This window comes from Melanerpes formicivorus, unplaced genomic scaffold, assembly GCF_026170545.1.
Source record: "Melanerpes formicivorus ecotype bairdi unplaced genomic scaffold, bMelFor1.0.p_v2 SCAF_48, whole genome shotgun sequence".
Lineage (NCBI taxonomy): Eukaryota > Metazoa > Chordata > Aves > Piciformes > Picidae > Melanerpes > Melanerpes formicivorus.
In genome coordinates, this window is record NW_027142400.1 from 894,909 (window position 1) to 917,018 (window position 22,110).

Here is a 22,110-nt window from a genome sequence, read left to right on the forward strand (position 1 = left end):
TTTCTTAATAGATTGTTTGCTTCTGGAAAACCTGCAAGAACTTTGAGGGGTGAGGAGCAAGAGTTTCTGGGATGGAACCTTGCCATCATTCCCAGCACTCCTCTAATGGCTATCCAGGTGGGCAAGAGACTGATGGCTTTTTAAGAGAGCAGGATTGTCTTTGGTGGCAACAAATACCTTTGAATTCACCAGCTCCTTGAGCTGGGAGAATTTTGCAGAGAGGTCATAGAATTGTGTGCTTAAGATATATGCAAATGATTAACTTGGTATTATTATTATTAACAAGAGGAATAATTCCTTTTTGTTAAAACCCTGATCTATGGTGAATTTGACAGTGGTGAAACAGAAATGGCATACTACATGTATACTTCTAACTATTCTAATGTTATTTGCTAGGGAAAGAAGAAAAGGAAGTTAGAACAATGACTTCAGTTTATGCTTGTTTTACAGCAAGACCACTGGTGCAAACCCTGCCTTTAAGGACTACTGTTAATAATGGAACTGTGTTACCAAAGAAACCAAGTGGCTCTTTACCTTCCCCATCAGGAACCAGAAAGGAAACCATATCACCAGCAGCAAAAAGGTATGCATTTTATCAGGAACCTTACAATTGCGAAGTTGAAAACATGGGGTATCTCTTCTTTTAAGCAGCTAGATATGTAGTTTTTCTTACTTGCAAAGCAACAGTGTAAACATTTAGAAAGCAAGAGTGTAAATACTTAGTTTGGAATGAAAAGGAGAGATGGATTTCATTCTAAAAGGCTTTAAGCTCATTTGTTCTAATTAGAATTAAGGTTATTACCATGAATACTGGAAGAATGATTTGTGTTGTACTGATTTGTGTTACTTTCTTGACACTACAGTCTAGCATACACAGAATTAAAGCGTTTCTACTGTGCTGTGTTGCACAACATGACATGGAAAGTAGTGAAAGGATTCTTTTTGTAGCTGGTAGAAAATAGATAGTCTGTGGAGAAACTGCTATTATTACCTATCAATGTGTTACCTTTTGTGATTTTTCTCTCACTAAAAATTATCATAGAAAATGCATGTGCAATGTTAGAAGCATCTCAGGGAGGTGAATAATTCTATGCCTAGCACATATTTATGCAAATTAATCCATCCATATTTAGATGTCTTATGATTAGCATATATTTAACTCCTTTTAAGAATTACTGCTCTGACTCAATTTACTTTGTGTGTATGTAGTTGGTTTTAAGTGGGCTACATGTTTGATACATCCAGGTTCTAAGGAATGAAATTGGGTGCAACAAGTTCAAGTTACATGTGACAGTTATTGTGGTGCTAATCTGCTGTATGGTTTGCCTGTAAAAGATAATAGTGTGGTGGTTGTGGCCACAGTTGTTTTTGTTGTTGTTTTTTAGTTTAGTTTGGTTTGGTTTTCTTCTCCTTAGGTTTATCTTGTGTGTCATCCTCAGCTTTTTAAAGTGGTGATGCTGTTAACTCTGAGAAGGGCAGGTTGTGGATATAAGAGCATTAACCCTCTAACATCTGAGGTCTCCTCTGTAAAAAGAATTTTTCTTACAGGGGAGATGGTGTCTGAGGATATGCCAGTCTTTGTTACTGTGTTGAAGGGCACTGATTTTCCAAGAAACTCCAGGTTTTGTTATTGTAGAGAAGAGAGAAGCTATGCTGTGCACAATTAATACTGGAAAATACAAAGCTTGTTTATGTTGCACAAATAAACTCCTGTGAGGTCCTATGACTGGGGCTTGCAGCAGCTCTGGGTTTTAGCCTGAATCAGGCCTTAAGATGAAGAAGGGAAATGCTGTATAAACTGTTCCACTATGAGAATTATATTGGAATTTTCAAAATGAGTGAAAGAACTTGCTTCTAAAACCAGAAAATACATTAGTGTTTAAAAGGGAATACTCTTTTATACATGCTGAATTAAAAAAGATCTATTCTTGCAAATAATTTTATCATAATAATTTTCTTAATTTCATACTCACTAAAAGTTTTGAGTGCTAATTATAAAACACATCAAACAGCACAGGCCTTGACAGGCTTCACTTGTCCGCAGAGTATGTGATTCTGGAGTCTCTACAGTCTGTCTCTAAAGCTGAGTGTAGGACTTTCTGCTGAAGAGTGAGATGAATGAAATGCTGGTCAAGAATCACTCTCTCTGAGTCCTTTGGGTAATTCAGGTAGTCCATCAGATATTACCTGCAGCCTGTAGGCATTAGGCTAGCTCAAGATACCTGTGGATCAGTGAAATCTCTGTAGCCCTTCCAGCTGACCTGTCTGTGGTCCGCATATCTGGAGTGCCAGTGGGATAGTCTGTAAGGAGCATCTCTAGGGAGCATTTTTTTGCTGCCTTGGTTCTTCCACAAGATAAAGATGTAATGTTTTTTTATTATGCTTTACCTGTTCTCTTTGTTGAAGAGGCTAGACTGAAGATGCTTTAAATATGCAATCTGAAAATGTCTTCAGTTTGGAAAAGAAAAAATATACATGGGCAGTTTTTCTGAGATAGAGGGGCACTTATTAAGAGAGCAGGGTTATTCCATCTCGTGAAAAAAACCCACCAGTTATTAATCCAGGTGCTCTGCAATAGCTATTCTTTTCAAATGCTGTAAAATATACTTCAAGAGAAAGAGTGGAATGGTAAGGACATGACCAATGAAGTGCTGTACAAAACTTATTTTGGGATAAATTATTCTCTACTCTTATCACTTGATTTCATTTTTTTTATAGTAAATTGTGCACCAAATACTGAGTATTAGAAGGTGATATATTAAGTGTTCCAAATAGCTTTCTTGCCAATGCTCAAGTAAATTAATTCATTATGCAGTCAATTAAGATGAATTCGTTCACATTTTGTATTTGTACTAGATGCTTTTGCCCTCAGGAGCCATATATGTGTATGCATAAAACAGTAATGGAAATACATCGGCAAGATCAAAGAGCTTCCTTTTTTTCTTTTTTAGGGGGTAGGGCTTGTTTGTTTGTGTTAGACCCTTCACTCAGGGTTGAACAATTTATAGATGGTATGCAATTGTTCTGATTTCTTCTAAGCAGTCATGTTTTTATAGTGCTCTTTTCATTTAAACTGATTACAAAACTACTGCTGCTTTGATATTCTCTTAGTCCAAAAGATGGTAATGTGACAGAGCAGCTTTAATTAGTATTGTTTACAGATGATTAAAAACTTATTTTCTGCTCTGCTATTTTTACTCATTTTCCTGTACAACACAGGTGTAGCATTGAAAAAAATTGAAATTTTTTCAAACTATGAAAAAAGTGAAATTCAAAAAGGGAAAGAAGTGTTTTAAAAACCAACCAAACAAATAAATAATGTGGAATTTTAATTTCTGAATCATCTTCTAAACCTTTGGTCTGCTGTTAGTAATTGCAAATATCTGCTGAGAGTAGAAAATATCTTCTTTTCTTTTTCCCTTCATTCAATCTGTTAACATATTTACAAGTGAGGCAGACATCCGGGTGAAGGGAGGCCTTCCCAAATGTTTTACTGAACAGCATTATGAAAAGGGGATTGCAAACAAATAGCTTCTGATTCCCCCATTCTCTGATGCTTTCACCATTTAGATAAGGAAGTGTATGATACCCAATTGAAATGACATCAGTCTGTCCCTTGAAAGAGAGTGTCATGCATATTTATATAAATACATGCAAATAATCTCTGTGGGGACCAAGTGTGCATCCACACATTCCGCTGCTTAGAAAGAGCTGTGCTTACTGCTGTGTCTGCAGACACAATCCTGTTTCATACAATAGCTGTATTTAAATGTGCTGGTTAACTCATTTGAACCCACAGGTTGGAATACGGCTTATCTGCCTTGCTGGATTACCAAGGAGATGCAGTTCAGAGTTCACTACTTTTTCTGATTTCCCATTTAATATTTGAAATGGAAATTACTTTTTCTGTCAGGAATATAAAAATGGAGGTAATAAAAAAGGCTTGAGGCTGAAAGGGTGGAACTAGCAGGCTTTTATTTGAGTTCTGCCACATATTCTCTCAATGACCTTATGCAAATCATTTAACCTCTATGCATATTGGTTTTCCATATGTAAAACGTGTATCACTGGGTATCAGTAGGTTGTTATAGGGCCTGATGTGATAATTAGATCCAGATCTTGCAAAGTGTTGGGTAACCTCAACTGACTCTGACTTCAATTAGAATTGAGGGCACCAACCTCCCCTTTAGCATTCAGAACTCGTATAGTCAATACCCAATTATCCAAGTTAAGGAAGGAGTGAAATAACTTGAATAGAACAGAAGCACAAACCCAAAACATACATTGATTGGATTATAGAAGTATATGGTTGAAATAGAAAGCCTGGTGGTGCTGGAACCAAAGCTGGAACCAAGCGCTGCCACAATCAGGTGGTGGGGTGCCTGTGAACTGGTTATGGGGTACTTTGCAGCTGCCACCTGCAAGCCAGCTAATACAGGGCTGACGTGATTTTGCCACAAGCTGGACAATCACCTGGCACAGAATTGCCTGCCTTTGTAAAGCGTTTCCAAGTCACCTCTGCAAAAAGCTTTTACATAGAGGATTTAATACTAACATTTCCTAGTTTCATACTGTAGATGTGTATAAGGTATTTTGAGTACCAGCTTTTCTGAATGCTGACATATGTTTATTCTGAACTTTGGGCTTAGAACAATTATAAGAAATTTTCACTCAGAATAGGATAAGTTTAGTGTATTGTGAGCAGAACCTTCCCTTCCGCCTGCATTCGTCCTTTTGCATGTAATGTGGCTTGAAGTTTGCTGCTTAACACTGAATTTCTCTTTGGAATTTGGCCAGCACACTGTAGTAATGTTTTGTGTTCCCTATTAAAATCTAGGGGTTTGTGATTCATCCAGGATAGCTTTGTTTCTGAGAGTTGAGGGGGAAAAGGAGGGGGGGAAATATATAAGGGAGGCAAATGCAGACAGTACCTCTCCCAGTAGGGATGCTGCTGCAGGCTGCAGGCTAGCACATACTTTGCCTTTCAAAAGGAGACAATCAGTCATTCTTTCTCCCCCAGCAGATTGCAAAGTATTACAATGGTGCAAAACTCTGACAATGGAGATCAAAAAGAAGAAACTGGAACAAAGAAAACATAAAGAGCTTTGTTTGTTGGGAGAATAAAATACTTTAATATGATAAATTCCTGTTCTTCTAAACCCTAAACACATGGCCCCTGGGAAATTGTTCAGTCGCCTGGAATTAATGTTCTGCATTCTGTTCTGGGGGCAGCGATAGTTTGTAACTGGCACATGCACAAACTCAGTATCGAACCTTCAATTAAGTCTTCTATTTAACACTTGACTCTGAAAGAAAATGCTTTAAAATAATCAGAATACAAATTTAGAAAAAGAAAAATCCCTCTCCACTGAACGGGGAGTAGCAAAACTATTGTACCACTTCGCTGTATCTCTAACAATTAAAGTTATTAGTGCATTTTGCTCAAAGGCATAATGAAATTAAAGTCTCATGTTATTCTTGAATTTATTCTAATTGATTTAAATGAGGGTCAGAAAGAGTGCTAGGCAAGTTTCAAAACGTTATTCATGTCTTCAGTTACTGTCATAGGAGCATTGTGCACCATTTAAAACATTTGTTTTATTAAAAAGTTTTTATATTAAAAAAAAATGAGGGGGAAAAAAAGGTGATTGAGTATGTATATTTTTAATTTTGGCTACATTTGTTCACCACAGTTCAGTAATGCAACCACCTGAAACATTCATGCTACGCAGTGTTACATGTATGTATACACAAGGATTTCTTTTCTTGTCTTTACTGTTGCTTTTTTAATAGTCTTTGTCTTCTAGCTGGATCATCTGTCTTGTTTCTTCAGAAAGCCTCTTTGATGTTTTGTTTTGGGGGTTTTTTTTGAGTCGCTTTACCAATGGTCAGTGTATTGGAGCATTGCTGAGATTTTGTCATTCAAAGATACATTGCTGTTCTTAAATGTATGGTTTGAAATGATCAAACATCTGAGTGAATAAGCACTGTGTTGTTTAATCTTGCACGTGACTTCACACCTTGAAAGCATGCAATTATGTCTTTTAATGTAAGGTTATTTTAAATGTCTGTTTCCATGTTTTATTGTCGCATTCACTTTTTATTCTGCTTTGTTTCTGCACCTCTCAATCTGGATTAAGCAGGTCTGTGAATCTTCTCAATGCATGCAAACTGAAAAAGCCTGCTCTAAGGTGAGGGATTCTTAATAGCTTTGTAGTGTTGAAGCTCTGTCATTTTCCCTTTCTGCCTTGGTTCAACACATAGAAACTGTTTTAGTACAAGCATGAACATGGTAGAACTACAATTATTATGCCCATTTTAAACAATTTCAGAAGTACATGTTTAAAACTTTCTCATGCAAAATTTAGATTATAATTTCAGTTGTGGTATTTGCATTACCTCATGCTAACATAATTTTTATTATAGGATGTTTCATTAGGCTGCATTGCTGTCTTAAGTTAAAAACTGTGTTACCAAATGTTATCTTTCTAAAGAATTGAAAATGCTCCTTTTGTATCACTAATGTGGAAGCCAGATTCTGGAATCTAGTTATACTCTTACAAACCAGTAAGTTAAATTAATATTTTCTGTATTTTGAATTCCTCTTGAGATGACAGTGTAGCTACTGCAGATATGGATATAATCACTGATATTTAACACTATAGTTTCCAAAATGTGTATGTGCCAAAACTGAGCTAATATAATGAAGTCATAATCCTTTTTTCCAACTACCTGCTAATACTTTTCACTGGGCTTTTGTTGATGTTGTTGGAAATGTAAGGTAAAATTTGTCAGAAGATAGCACTGGATTTAAGCCAAAAGAGTTAAAAAGAATTTATTTTTGTGGCAAAAGTACTTTTTATACTGATAGGAGAATGAATTATTCAGAAAGAAGATAGCATTATACTTTTAAGCTTTAGTCCTACCCAATCATTTTTTATACACCATTTCATCTTTCCAATGTTGATAGCTATAAAAAAACCACTCCAAGTGACATTAAAATGAAATGGCTTCTGTAACTTACATTTTTTCCCTAACATTAGTATACTTTGGTAATTTCCTTAATTTAATTTCGGTGCAGGCTGATAATGCTGTTTCTTTTCCTTAACCAGGAAAAGATGCCAAAATCCAGGTTTGATCCTCCAAAATCATACAAAGAGGATTGTTTTGCAAGTACTGTATATAAAGTAGTGGAAGGGATCCTGCTAATTCAGCTATCTTATTTGGAGTATCAAGGTGTTATTTGGAGTATCAAGGCGTTATTTTTTAACTGGAGGCAGGATTAAATTGGATGCTATAAGATACAGGTAGAACAGTTAAATATTAACTGTATATAATTTAATTTACTTGGTAATTTTTTCCTGCATTTGTCATTGATGTGACTTGGATAATGTTAGGCTAGTAGAGGAGACACTTATTTCTGAAATTAAGACAAAAAATAAATCCTTTTTACCACCTTTATGAACATATTTTGTTCTGTGCCTCTGTGTAACTTTGCACTCCGCTTGCTCTCTTACATAGCTCTCCACAGAAACAGTATTTTTAAAGTTTCATCTTAATAATTTGAATTGTGCTTGTTTAATACAAGCAATACAGCACTAAACATCTGTCCTATCACTGCATGTTCCAAGAAGTCTCTTGTCAAGCTGCCTATGATGCATCTTAACATGCCTGTGCTTCACTGAGCTTTACTTGGATAGGGGTTTCCTCCCTTTCAGAAGGGTAATGGCTTTACAGAAAGACTCCGGTTCAGTTCTGTAACCAGGCCTCAGCTGATATGTTGAAATATTACTCTCCTCACTAGTAAAAAGACATGAGGGAGTAGGTGTATGTGTGTGTGTGTGAGTGTGTATATGTATGTATATATATATATATATGGATTTTTTTTTAAGTGTTTCAATGAAGGTGTACCGTCAATAAGCAGACGTTTTTTGACCTGATAGGTCTGTCTCATTTCCTTTGGTTTTGAAGAGCCAATGCCTCTCTTTCTTACTCCATACACAAAGTAGGAGAGAGCCTGAGGAGCTGACTGGGTAGGGGTAGTTAAGGTTTCAAATAGTCCTCAAGGATGTTTGAGATGAGCCTTATGGTAAGAAGAGCATCTCTGCAGGTGTATAGAGGTCAAGGGAGCACTGGCTGGGAATAGTAAAAGGGGTGACTAGAATAATGCTGAGTCTCAGAGGAGCAAGGACAAAAAAGAACGGAACCCTTCACAAAGGAAGGGAGCTTGTGGGTAGGATTTGAATAGAGAGGCGTGAGCTTGAAAGGAATCATTGATAATCATTGATATCCATGTCTTCTGGGGTAAGATAGCTGCCAAAGGTGGGCATTTAGTTATAGGTAAATGGGGCATTTGTGTTATGCTCTTTGGAGGGGAGAAAACAGTGCAGAACTGGGGTGGGAGGGAAAGAGACCCTGGCACCAAGTCCTGTCCTTCAGTTGCTGTCTTGTGGCTGATTCCTGCCTCAGTATGGGTGACATTGCCTACAACTCAGGGTGTGCAGCAAAGGGAAAACCATCACCCTGCTCACAGCCTCACCCTTAGCTGCCCCTTCTTTTGGGAGAAGTGCTTTGGACTAATGAATAACAACATAATGTGTCTCCTTTTAGTTGCAAACTCTGAGTGGGGCTCTCAACTTACTAAGTGATACTGCTTGTGTTTGGGCTCACGTTTTCCCGTTAGAGAGAGATGGATATCAAAGGGGTGCCATAAAAACATACAAGAGCTCCCTGATAGCTATCTTGGCAAGGAGGATGCTGAAAGAATGAGACAGTAAGGCAAGTTTTAAGCCTTTGAGAAAGCCGTTGTCAGGAGTTGTGGGGAATGTAATCTGTTCATACATGTAAGTAGGAAGCATACATTTTGACAAGCTAATGAAAAAATGCAGGCAAACACACCATTAATTGCACTTTGGGGTATGTTAAACATAGCTTTAAACCCCAGAATAACTGATAATGAATGAAGGCACAAAGTTAGATTGCTGATACTTAAATATTGACATATTTTTGGCATTCTCTGTAGTCTGGCTGGAGGTATCAGATAATATGCTTTCTCTTTAAATCTTTCACTTATTTAAGAGAATCCAAAAGTCCAGAAGTGTGGATTGATAAAGATTTGAAATGTGACCCAGAAAATAGATATTGCTACTACTCTGTGGTACTGATTTAGCCCATCTTCTACTTTATGATTACGGAAAAAGTTTGTCTCTGTTGCACTAGGTACTCAATAAAACTTATGTAGGCTCTTTAACAGGGCAAGTTATGATTGAAGACAAAGTTGTAGTTATTTTTAGGGTCAGCATTCTGGTTGATGCACTTGCAGAAATACTTGTTGTAGAGATACATGCTTTTACACCTACCACTGTAAAACTTGCTCCTTTTTTCATTAGCACCATTAAGAGAACCAGTTCAGCTGAGCGTGTGTCCCCAGGTGGTCGAAGGGAAAGCTATGGAGATTCCAAAGGGAGTCGCAACCGAACTGGATCCACCAGCAGTTCATCTAGTGGTAAAAAGAATAGTGAAAGGTAATGCTTTCTAAATATCTCTCTCTTTTCTCTGCCTAGTGCCCTAATAATCAAGTGAGTTTCTTTAGTGAAGCTGGTTTCTGTAGTTTAGCAAATATTGGGAGCTTTTTAAAAAAAACAAAGCTTCAACAGTTACACAAAAATACATTAAAACAGATTTTCAAATTCAGATTAAATTTATTTGCCTTATTTCCAAACCATGAACAATATGAAAACCTTCAGTTGTTCAGAAAAGTTTGTAGTTATTGAACATGAATTTTCCATTATCTTAGTGGTTTCCCTTAGTCTTTGAGTTCCTGAAATGTACTTCTTCAGGTTTCTGGTTGTGGTACACTGACACCAGCTAGCAGATAAGTACCACACAGCCACTCACTCCCTCTTCCTTGGTGAGATGGAGGAAGTGAATAGGATGAGGAAGTTTAATAAGTGAAAGAAAGAGAAATAAATTTAAAAAAACACCAAACCGAAGCAGAAAAGGGATGGAAAACAATCACTCATCACCTTCCATACGTAGACTGATTTCCAGCCAGTCTCTGAGCAATGACTGACTTAATCTGAGGGACAAAATAAGAGAAATGGAATGGAGGCTTACATGGAAAGTGCTATCCAAATAAGTGGAATAAAGTCATGCCTGTCTCTGTATCTCTGATGATGCTTCTCTATGCTGCTGACAGCCCAAAGAAGGGAGAATGTCATGTCCAAGGCTTTCAGATTTAGGATGACCTTGAGCTGATTCATTGACATTTGTCAGTATTGGCCAACTGGTTCTTTGCTGTATTTCTTAGGTAGCTTTTAGTCTTGGCTGTTTCACCTGACTGGTCCTATTCTAGTTACATATGATATTGATGGTACAGTTTCACTGTCTCGCAGATGATATGACTGTAGAAACACAGTGGTAATGAAGATCACATAATAATTTATTTGCTCTGTTATTGGGCTGCTTATAAAATTTCTGAAAGACTGAAATAAAATTGGGAAAAAAATAAAATTACTGTAGCAATTAACTCTGTGTAATCCATAAATAAATACTGCTTTTGAGGGAAAACCAAGTCTTTTACTGAATTTCTCAGAAGCCATTTAACAAAATTGTTACTAAACATCACATACCCTTCTAGCATAGAGAATGTGTACATCTGACAGAATGGCTGAGGCAGCAAACCAAGTGAGCATGAAAGTTTTGAAAGGCAAAACTAAGCAAAAAATTAACAACCCATAAAGGGCCTACAAAGAAAATAAAAGCTTGCTGTAGTTTAAGCTGTAAAATATCGCAATAGTGCATAATTTCATGCAGCTATGTTGCCTCAGTGAAGTCATTTACAAGGAGCTGCTGTTTTCTATATTGATCTCTTGAAACTGATGGATTTTTTTTTTTCTAAGGCTTTTTATTTAGCATGTATGTATAACTTCCTACTCTCTTGCACATGTCCAATTATAGCAACAGCCTTTATGTTGAGACCTCCTTGATTACAGAAAGTCATGAATAAAATTAATTTCTTGGGGAAGTGTCATAAAGTTTCTAGGATTGGATGGATAGACTTGTTTCAGGAATATGAACATGAATGTTTTACCTACAGTGGTGCATACCATTACTTTTCCAATCTATTGCAGTAATATACTGTGATTTCTTGAAAAAATTTTAACAAACATATGAAGATCCTGCAGTGTCCTTTCTCTGTGTACAAAAAAATTTAATTAGATCGAGTCCCTCAAAAGTAAATTTTGTGTGTCGTGCAGTGAAAGATATACCTTTCTTACTCTAAATACAGTAGTTTTCAAAGTCTTTTAAAGATATCCCTGAGTTCCCACTACCTGCAAAAGGTGATAATTATCTGAAATTAGTTGTGTTACAACTACTAAAGCAATAAGGTGAGAATATTAATCAGGTTGTTCGTGACTTCTGAGAGCTCCCTAAAGGTACACCCTGTTGTAGAGAGCTACATTGTGAAAAATGGATTCCAAAATACCTGAGAGAGAAAAGCATTCCAACATAATTAATGGTTATCAGCCCCAAAGCTGATCATTGTACTTGAGATACACTTTTAGTTTTTTCATATCATTCAAAGAGAAATCTAATGGTTATGTCATTTTGCAGTTATTAGGCCACAAAGAGTTCAGTAACAGCATTGATCAGGAATTACTTGCTTTGACTCCGAGAGGAGGTCCAGCACACAAGTGTGCAGGTATCCTGAGGAACTAACAGACTATTCCTTAGTTCATTATTCTCAACTGGAGCTAGTGACATTGAGGCCACTGTGAGAACAATCATTGTATGGTTAGAGAGTTTTCTCTAATTTCGGTCACTTGCAGCCTGTGGAAGTTCATCACAGCTCCTGCCTCCTTGAAGAGTGTCCTTGTCCTGTGGAAGAGGCTGGCTAAAACTTGCCTCATGCTTTCTGTTGAAGCTGGGACACTGTGCAAAATATAAAGCAAGATTTGTGGGACTGGAAGGAAAATGAGCATGATTATGTACACTGAGGGCTAAAGCTGTCCTCCTAAAGCTAACTATATGTGTGAAAGTGTAAGAGGGTGTTACTTAACTACTCACGGTCTTATTCTTTGTATCATTGACCCTTATGGGTCCCTTCCAACTTGAAGTATTCTATGATTCTGTGTCTGGTCTGTATACAAAACCTAGAGCTGAATACATGTACTGTTTTTCAAAGTATATAGAGTTGTAGACTGTTATGCAAAAACAATGCTATAGAAAGCTTTTTTTTTTTAAGGAGCTTTAAGCATAAGGAGATGACCATAATCTCCTGTGCTACTATGGGATGTCCTAACCCCCTATGGGTATGAGTCAAGGGTAAGCCTTCCTAAGGGTTAGTTAAGTAGGAAGTGACTCAAATTCATGAATAAGAAAGAGCAGTCAGAGCTCTGAGCTCTTGTGCGGTTAGGGCTGGTATAATTAGAAAGCACACATGATTTGCTTTATTACTGTCATGAATCAGCCTTTCACATTAGCTTGATTAGCTTGAATAAGTCAGCATGGTCTGTTCTGAGATAGACTCTTTTGTCTCTAATGTGGCACCATTTCTGAGAAGTGCTCCATCCAATAAAGTTTTTGTTTTCTAAAAATATCTTCATTCATCAGAGAAAATATTAATCTTAGTGTTAACAATGCCAGCACTTCATGCTATTTATATGGATTGGCTGTGTGTACTAGCTTGAAACACGAATTTTGATTCAAAGCTGATAATAAAAAGAGCTGCTAAACCAATGGTTAAGATCAATAGAATTTTTTTTTTTGGTTGGTTTATAACTGTCAAATCTTGACAAAAGGAAAAATACCATAACACTATTTGCTACAACTTCTATTGTAGAGAGAAGCTTTTATGCTTAGAAAAAACAAAGAAAGGGTGCAAAAATGCAACCTAGTTTTGTTGCTTTTTTGGTTTCTCTTTACCTACTCACTGCAGTCCAGCAAAGGACATGGCATTGCATCTTTAGGGATACTTCATGCTTCAGCATTTCTCCATCAGAATGTCAGGGCTTTCAATCCTTTTGGTGTCACCCTAAGAAACATACAACAGTAATTTCCTATTTCAAAAGTTTTACAGGATAGAAACAAAATGGAATTGGGAGTTAAAAACAACTGCATAGTATAGGTTTGTGTCACTTTCCTATTTCATCAAAGCAACACCCTCAAGTCTCAATGCAGGGGCAAAGGACAAAAAAACCCCAGATAACTAGCATTTCTTGATAAATATGGTTTCTTTCTGGCCAGGGAAATACTATCCAGAGAGCTGCTCAGCTTTGTTGCCTCTTCCTTCTCCACATGCTTCATGTATTTTCCCCCTCAAGTTTTGCTAAATATTTTCTCAAGACAAGAAGAGAAAAATGATTTAAGGTTTTCTTCCAGACAGCAGTGCAATGAGAAAGAGAAGTTATTTTAATCTTGGTGGATATGTGCTTTATTGGTTTTACCAGTCACAAAGAAACAATTGGACAGTTCTATATCTTATGATATGGAAAAGCAGGCTTCAAAATTTAGTTTGATCCTTAAATCCAGAGAGGTAAAGCCATGAAATAAACAAACACCCACACATACAGGATTACAGTTGCCCTCCCTGCTCCACATATGCAGAGAGATGTTGTGGTTAAGAATATATTCCTAGCTTTTAATTGTAGTTGTAGACCGTTTTAGAGTAACAGATCTCACTGACTGGACATAAAAACTGATTCAGCTATCCATGAGCAGTTTCCATGTTCTCCTATAGCTGGAATAACTTTGCAGAAGAAAATTTGGTAGCTAGTAGAAGAAAATCTATAGTTTTGAGAAGGTAAGGAGAATCGAGTGTAAAGGTTTTAACAGCTGCTTTCAAAGAGCCACAATGTATACTGATTTTTAACTGTGTCTGTCTGGAGATTTACCTTGTGAATAATGGAATTAGAAAAATGTTTTTATTTACATGGAGAAGAAAAGCCTATATTGTATTCTTCATTTTATATTTATATGTGCAGACTCTCTGTGTGTGCTTTTTAAAACAGAAATGTCTTCATTATTTTCACAGCAAACCCAAGGAGCCAATGTTCAGTGCAGGTAGGAAATGTTAAGAATTTTGAATTTGTAACCAAATAACTGTCACAACAGAGTAGATTTTCTTTTTTTTTAAAGCTAATTAGTTTGCTTTAGTTTTTATTGACCCAATGGCTTAATTTTACAGTTAGGATTCTTTGTAAGAAGACAAAGAAGAAAAAGGCTATGTCTTCTTACCCCAAACATGTCTTCCTTTTCTAAGTAGTATGAAGCTTTTGTTAGTTAAAGCATATGCCAAGCTACAACTGTGATGTTGCCATGCTAATTTAGGCATAAAAGGGAGCCCTCAACTACTGTTAAAGAATTTCACATCTGTCCCAATGCCTTTTATAATAAAATTTGTCAAAATACAAATAAAAAAGACATTTTGTTACTACAATTCTGGAATTCTATTTTTAATTTCAAAATCACTTAATTTTTTTTCCTACTTGCGTATTATCCTTACAAAAAAATCTGAAAGTGAAATAGTAGTCTGTCCTTGTTAGACAGTTAGAAAACTTGAATCATCTCCATGAAGATACCAATCTGAATAGTACATATAAATACTTTTTTTATTCCAAAAAACCAAGGGCAGCTGAAATAAAAGCTTTCTTTTAACAAAATAAGGAAGGGGAAAATCCCTGCTCATGTATCAGATGTATTGTTTTGGTTTTGTGTATAGTTCCATGCCAGTAATCATACATTAGCCTGAAAAAGTAGAAAAGCTTCTGTTTACTGTGGTGATTGATCAACATCCAACAAAGCTCTTAAGCCATACTTCAAATTTAGTGTAACCTATTTTGAACTTAATAATATGTAAAACTAAGTAAGCACTTAAGGTTGATACAATCATGGTTCATGTCCCTTCCATGAAAACTGAACTTCTGATTCACAGAAGTTTTCTTTTCTTGCATAACATTTCTCTTTGGTATATTGAATAATATTTATTCTGCCAATTTCCCCATAGATAAAGCTCAAACAAACAGGTATGACTCTATTTTTACCATTTTCACCTGGACAAAATTCCTACTGAACTTAATGATTTTTTTCCTAGGAAAGTTATGCTTGATAGTTTACATACTTGAACCACAGAGTTACATAATGGAGCTTAAGCTTGTATTTTAATGATAGAAAAACTAAACAGAGCCCCTAGCTGGAAGAAAAGGATTTAGACTGTAATTACACACCATATGGTATGGAGTATGGCTCAGTGTTTTGTCAAGTGCCAGGTTATCCTCCAGCAGAAAATGAAGGGACAGCCTGTAGAGCAGGTATTTAGTGAGTTTATTGTATTCAAACACATCTTTATCCAGCCCTTCTGTCTCTGTCTCTGTAATCACAAGGGAAACGCCGTGTGACACACTGCAAAGGTAGGCTTCACTTCCAAAACCTCATAGCTCTCGAAGCAAAATGGTACCAGTGGGGTAAAAGCTCGATGTATAAACAGCTGTTTTCTAACTTGTGCACATTTTGCAATATTAAAACTTCACAAGTTCATTTGAATGAAACAAAAATATACCAACCATTATACAATGTGCTGAATTATAACCCTCAGGTGCACTTTACTAATAATAATGGGTTATAATTTAGATTTCTATGGACTTTTTTAGAAGAATTTGAATTAGAAAATATGTTGAGAGAGCTATATGGCAACACATTGATGTTCACTATGTTTGAAATGGTGTTCTGCACTTTTGCTAAAATTCATATAGAATTTGCCCCTTTATTGGCTGTTTCGCTGTTAGCCTAACATGATTGTAGAAGCCTTGGTTTTCCCCTTGCTTTTTCTTACTGAGTAGATTGTAGATTTTTCTGAGTTTTCAGTAAAGAGATCTAGGCCTCCAACTAATTTCTCAATGCTTTTTGCTCAATGTAATATAGCAGAGTTACATTTGGTAAACATACCGTATTGTTTTCTACAGCTTTAGCTAAATGGTAGTGTAAATATGCACATTTTTGCTTCTTTAGAAATAGCTAAATCCTAACAGGTTTTTCACTAATCAAAATCTTTCAGCTTTGCAACAAATCTAAAAATCTCACAATGAATGTTTGTTCTCAAGTCAAAGTCTTTTAGAGAGTCTCTAACTCCATGTATTCTTGTTACGATTTTGAGAGTGAAATTAGTAGTGGTCTCCTTTGCAGATCCTACTAGCATTCACATGCCTTCTTATTTCACTTCAGTAACTATTAATATTTGTAGTTATTTTCAACAACAATTTCAAATTTACAGATGTAGAAGATACATTTGTCTTAAAGTTTCACCATTGGTCTGTCTTTGTAGTTTGATCATTGTCTGTCCTTACATCTATATCTTCACATTTAGAACTCTGCTGTCTTAAAAATTAGTAGTGAAAAATGCAAGGAAAGGGATATAGATTAGTTATGTAGATAATGTGTTTGGCTTGCTAAAAAAAACTCAGTACAGATTGAATTAATATCACCAAAAGTTAGAAATAAAACCACAGTATGAATTTCCGTGCCTGACTCAGTCATCCTGAGTTCCTTTTTATAGCTCTTAGAGAGAGGCATTCTAAAGACATAGTTTATATATTTTGTATGATTTAAAATGCATACTTTACTTGGTATAATTTACTGTACTTGTTTTTGGACAATTCTCTTAAAACATGATTAATTTGCCCAGAAGTACAAGTTTCTTCCCATTTACTCTAAAAGGGAGTTTTGAGTGACTAGGTACTTCCACCGTAGATGCCTAAACACCATACATCTACGTGAATTTTGTGTGTTCCCTAAGTTTCAAGTGAGAACAGCAGTTCAGCAAATTAAACTTTCGTTCATTCTCATCCTTTGATACTCTCAGTCAAGTGTCACTGCTGAAAATCTATTGGCTTCCAGTGCACCAGTATCAGTAGCATTGGCTTGTGTTGCAAGCTCATTAAGTAGATGCTGCATGCGCATACAAATAGTGCTGCAATGCTCTGCTATTTAACGCTCTATCCTCTATCCTTTATTTTCCAAATACAGATCCATTGGAGAAGTTTTTGTGTTAGTGTTTTTGTGTTTTGTTTTGTTGTTTTTTAAGATTTCCAGTATTCTAGCATTTTTACAGGCATTGTAAGCTCCAACTATCTGTCAGCATTATTTCACCATTATTATTGCTCCTTTTTAGCATTCATTTTTCTGTTGTTTTCACTGTGTGTATGAATTCTGTAAATGAAGCTAGAGAGCCCTTGCTGTAACATTACTGTGACAGATCAGGTAGCTCTTTTTCCCAAATCAATTGGTCTAATGGGAAAATACAAGTATTTTTAGGTAATACAGCATAACTATGATGGTGATTTGTTCAACCAATAATTTTTAATTTAGTCAGGATTTGTAGTGTATGCATATTTCCAATTGAAATAAAGCCTTAGTTTAAAAACAAATCAAACTTTAGTTGTAATGATACTTAACAATTCATATCATAATTTTAACAGTCCTAAATTGTATAATTTTTTTTTTTCATTTACATGATTTTGTTACTTCTGCCCTTCCATTTCCTCTGTGCCCACGATTATTCTGTCTAGTAACTCTACAGATGTCACTGACTCCAAAACTGCTTGATTCGCATGAGAACAAGGCTGAACTCCTTGATCTGCCGATGAAGCAGCAAGAGCCAGCACGTTCTGGATCTGGACAAACTTCATCAGAAGTTCACAGGAAACCCACTTTGGCCTTGCCAGTTCCCAAAAGTCCTAGTCAGACCTTCATGGCATTTCCCAGATCTCCTAGTTTTATAAGCCCCATGAAGTCCCCAAGTCAGTACTTCCAGATCTGTTATTAATCCCTGCTTCTTTCCCCCCAAAATTTCTTACCAGTTGAACAGATTAATTTTAGTATTTTCTGCTAGAAATGTTTACTTCTGTCAGTCAGTTCAGTTTTTGTAGCTTCTTTCCTGTATGTCAATTTCCTTTCTTTTAATGTGCTGTCAATGTTGTCATTCCTTTTTCAATGTTTAGTAATTCTTAAAGCACATCTTTTCTGCATGTACATCAGCATGGTTGCTTCTACTAATTGTTTGTGTTCCTTATTTCGAATGTATCTCTAACACTGTATCAAGTGTAAAGCATATCTTTACACTGAGATGCAACGAATGCAACTGAGTGTGGGAAAATACTTTAGATGCTGATGCTCAACTGTAAATATTGATTAAAAAATAAAATTAATTTAAAGTGGCATTTCTGCGTTAATTGTAATCTTTGATGTTTCCCCCTTCATTTAGAAGAATATTTTTTAACATGTAATATTGTAACATTTTTCACCCCCCCCCAAAAAAAAAAATGTTTGTATCTCAATACTTTCAGTTCTGTAGTTTTCCATGTCATTGTTTAATTCTAATTCTGCTGCTCAAAATATTTAGAGGAAAAAGGGACTTTGTATGTTTAGAAAAAAATTCTACTTAGTGATGATTCTTTAGGAAAAAAATCCAAACAAACAAACTGAAAAACATGTTTAGTTTCTGAGTTTGAGATGGCATGTCATTCTGTAATTGTAATGCACCAAATTATTAAGTGGGAAGGGAAGGAGGAGCGCTGGAGTTCTTCACTGATGGTTTTTTTTTGGTTTTGTGTAACATTAAACATTTCTGGCCTTTTGTAGAAGAAGGATACGTTAAAATGTTTCTTCGTGGACGTCCTGTAACCATGTACATGCCCAAAGAGCAAGTGGAATCTTACAATTTGGAAGCGAAAGTAGAGCTACCAGCCAAGAGACTTAAACTGGAATGGGTGTATCCTTTCTGTGCTAGAGAACTGGTGGAGATCAATAATTTCTTAATTACTTGTTTTTGATCTAAAGTGTGTAAAAATTAAGATCATGGGGTTAATTTTGTTAAGAGTGACATTCCATTAGAAATAGGTGGTAATTTCTGGAGGCTGCTGTTCTGCACCATGTGAAGTACTGGGTAGCAGCTTCAATATTTTGCTTAAATGTTGCCTGAAGGTTAAGTCTGAAATTTGCTAATTAGCTAAAGATTAAACTAGGCATATTGTAAGAATGTAGTGAGCTGTGATTATTAATTATACAGTGCATAAAACAAGCTCGGATTTTTCTGCTGATCCCCAGAAATAATTTATAATTTTAAACGGCTTTTGAAAATGTGCACCGTTGTCCTTTACAGGATGCTATCATCAACTTCAGTGCTTGAATAAACCCTGAATTGAACAGTGCTTTGCAATGAATAGGTGTTTAGCAATAAAATTCATGAGATATTGTATATTAAATATTGTTTGAATTCAGATTTTAAACTGTTTCAGCACTGTAAATACTGAACAACTAGACTTTTCTACTGACGTCTATGAGTGGACATGATTACAGAATTCTAACTTAAAAGAAATAACATTTCATTACATGCAGAAGTTGTCACATTTCTCTTCTAAATGTGAGAAAAGATACTCTTTATTGAAAACAGAAATTGCAGTTCATTTTAGTATCATTTTAGCATATGTAATAGATAATTCAAGATAAAATTACAAACACAATAAGATCTGTTTGTAATATGCACTATCTTTAGAGAGACGAAGTCTTCATGAGGTTTTCTATTTTAAGAAGACACTTTTTTGGTCCCTAACAGTGCAAATAGGAAGTTGCTTTATCTTCATAAAAAAAGAAGGCAGGCTGCATATCGTCTTTTCCAAAATTGCATAAATAGAACTGCATGTGGTTTCAGAATGCACACAGAGAGTTTCCAAGAGTCCCATTGTATTCACAAGAGATTAATGACAGATTTAGTAACCATTCTTATTATTCCTATTGCAGCTGAGCCTGTGGGTTCTACCCCACTCTGCTAGAACTGCATGGATAATGCATACAGAAATAACTAAAAATGAGTTAAAAACAAAACAAACAAACAAAAAAAAAAACCCCAGAAAATTAGTGGGGAGGGAAAAAAAGCCAAAGATTAGTATGATAAATACTTCTTGTAACATTTACTTTCTAATTGTTACATAGGCTTTCACCAAGATTCACAACAAAATTGAAAGCTGTCTTTTTATGCTTGTAAGGTGCTCAGGAAGCCTACCATGATACAGGACCAAGGGTCAAGAAGCTTGAAACAACAAAAATCTCAACCACAAAATAAACCAGGCTGTCATTAGCAGCATGTAGGTGGAAGCTGAAGATAATATTTCAGACTATTAGAAGAAATGATAATTTGAGTAGGTCATGATTTCAGTCTCATTAGTTTCACTTAAGCTTGCTTAAATGACTGAATATTTGCCAGATGGAGTATTATTTTTATCTTCTTCCAGGTGTGTAGAATCCTATATATAAAGATGGTCTGTGAATAGAAATTCCAAAAATACTGAGCTTTTTCAGATTTTGCAGTTAAACCAAATTATGATATTCATACTTCAGTTATGCCAATTACTATGTCTATGAAAAACTTTAATTAAAAAAAAAAAGAGGGAGAGAAGATAATGGCCGTTTACACACTATAATGATGAGAAGAAAAGCTGGGGGCAAGAGCTTAAAATAATCTAAGGAGAAAAATGAAGAGAGCAGAAAGCTAGGCAGTATTGCAAGCATTCATTCCAGTGAAGCTGGAGAAGCTGAGCTGTTTGATTGAAGGGTAACGAGAAGTAGGAGAAAACATCTTTTTAGTGGACAAATCAGCCTTCCTGTGGGACTACAGCGAGAAATGATTTATAATGGAAGAATGGGGACAGAATAACAAGGTATCAGAGGTGAGATGGGCAAGTGGAAAGGGCAAAGCAGACTACAATGACAAACAGAAGGAAGATAATCTAATGTGTGTAGATTTCAGGGCATACCTTAACCATAAATGTGTTTTACAGTCATGTTGTCAGGTATCTGAATAGGCCAAGAACGGTTCAGACCATATGTAGTGGTTTGAGCCTTAGCTGAGAGTTAAAAGCTCAAATGGGAAAAGGCTGAGAATCTCTTCCCCACTCCCCCCCACCTCCTCCCTCCAAACAGGGAGAGGAGGAAAAAAAAAGGGGTAAGGAGCAAATCCACTAAGCAACAATCTGGAGTCAGCTTAGAAGTAGAGAGGCAAATAATTTTTCTTTTTCTTCAAATTTTATATTTATATGTGTATATATATATATATATATATATATATATATATATATAACAATAACAGGGAAAAACCAAGGTTCACAAGGGCAAGGAACAAGAATGGATGGGAGTGGGACAGAAAAAAAAATAATACAAAACCAGTCTTTCTCTGAGGAGGTGCAGAGGCAGCAGGGAAAAGGATCAGGTCTGGCCACGTGGCTGAGGAGCAGGAGGGCAGCTGCAGTAGCTCTCATCCAGCAGAGGCAGGAGCCAAAAAGGAGATCCAACAGCTATGATGTCCTGCTTTTTATACCCTAGCTGGGCAGGGAGGGGGAAGTGGAACAGACTCAGCTTTCCCAGGGGGGAAACGCCCTTCAGGGAGTGTAAAGTACCCGCAAGCCCTCCACCCTGCTTTCTTCTTTTGTTTTCAGAAAGAGGCGTTAACCCACCACACCATATCAGGCACATGCAGACATAAAACCCAGATATACTTTGTGACGTGGCACTTGGTGCCATGGTTTAGTAGTCTTGAGGTCTTGGGTGACAGGTTGGACTTGGTGATCTTTGAGGTCTTTTCCAACCTTACTGATTGTATGATATGATATGAAGTGCAAGGGACAGCTAGAGCAGAGGTGGTAAAAACTAGGGACCTTATGGTGGCAGTGGTGGTCTGCACAGATCCATGTGAGACCAGCTTGCTTGGCAAGCAGGAGGTTTGAAACAAAAGCTGTGGGCCAAATGAAAAGAAAAGGTCAAGATAATGTTCCCTGAAGTGCCAATTCACCACATCCAAGTTGAAGCCACTGAATCTGTGTGTGGGAAAGAGTGAGGAGAGGGAGAGATCAACTCCAGGAGTTTACATCTGAGAAAAAAGGCTGATAGAAAGAAACCGAGTGTTTGACAACAGCAGTCATGCAAAGGGTTGAATGCAGCATTGTTCTCCACAAGAAAAATCATAAAGAAAGGAGATTTTCCCCTAAAGAACATAATCTTTCTCGATTAATAGTTATGTTTATGCACTGATATTTGTTCCTTGTGAATGTCTATATAATGATT

The 22,110-nt window shown here is 36.3% G+C and overlaps 1 protein-coding gene across 11 annotated transcripts in view; it reads left to right on the top strand.

Annotated features, from left to right (window-relative positions):
• The window catches only part of EML1 (EMAP like 1), a 126,699-nt gene that overhangs the window by 77,079 nt on the left and 27,510 nt on the right, over positions 1-22,110 (top strand). For 5 of the 11 annotated variants that reach the window (XM_068160108.1, XM_068160101.1, XM_068160107.1 and 2 more), the window contains 6 exons: positions 451-583; positions 6,141-6,191; positions 9,390-9,524; positions 14,036-14,064; positions 15,384-15,410; positions 18,637-18,766. In XM_068160108.1, coding sequence (XP_068016209.1) covers positions 451-583; positions 6,141-6,191; positions 9,390-9,524; positions 14,036-14,064; positions 15,384-15,410; positions 18,637-18,766 — 505 coding nt within the window. The remainder of the gene's footprint in view (positions 1-450; positions 584-6,140; positions 6,192-9,389; positions 9,525-14,035; positions 14,065-15,383; positions 15,411-18,636; positions 18,767-22,110) is intronic. The other 6 variants (XM_068160104.1, XM_068160112.1, XM_068160110.1 and 3 more) reach the window with 4 other exon arrangements.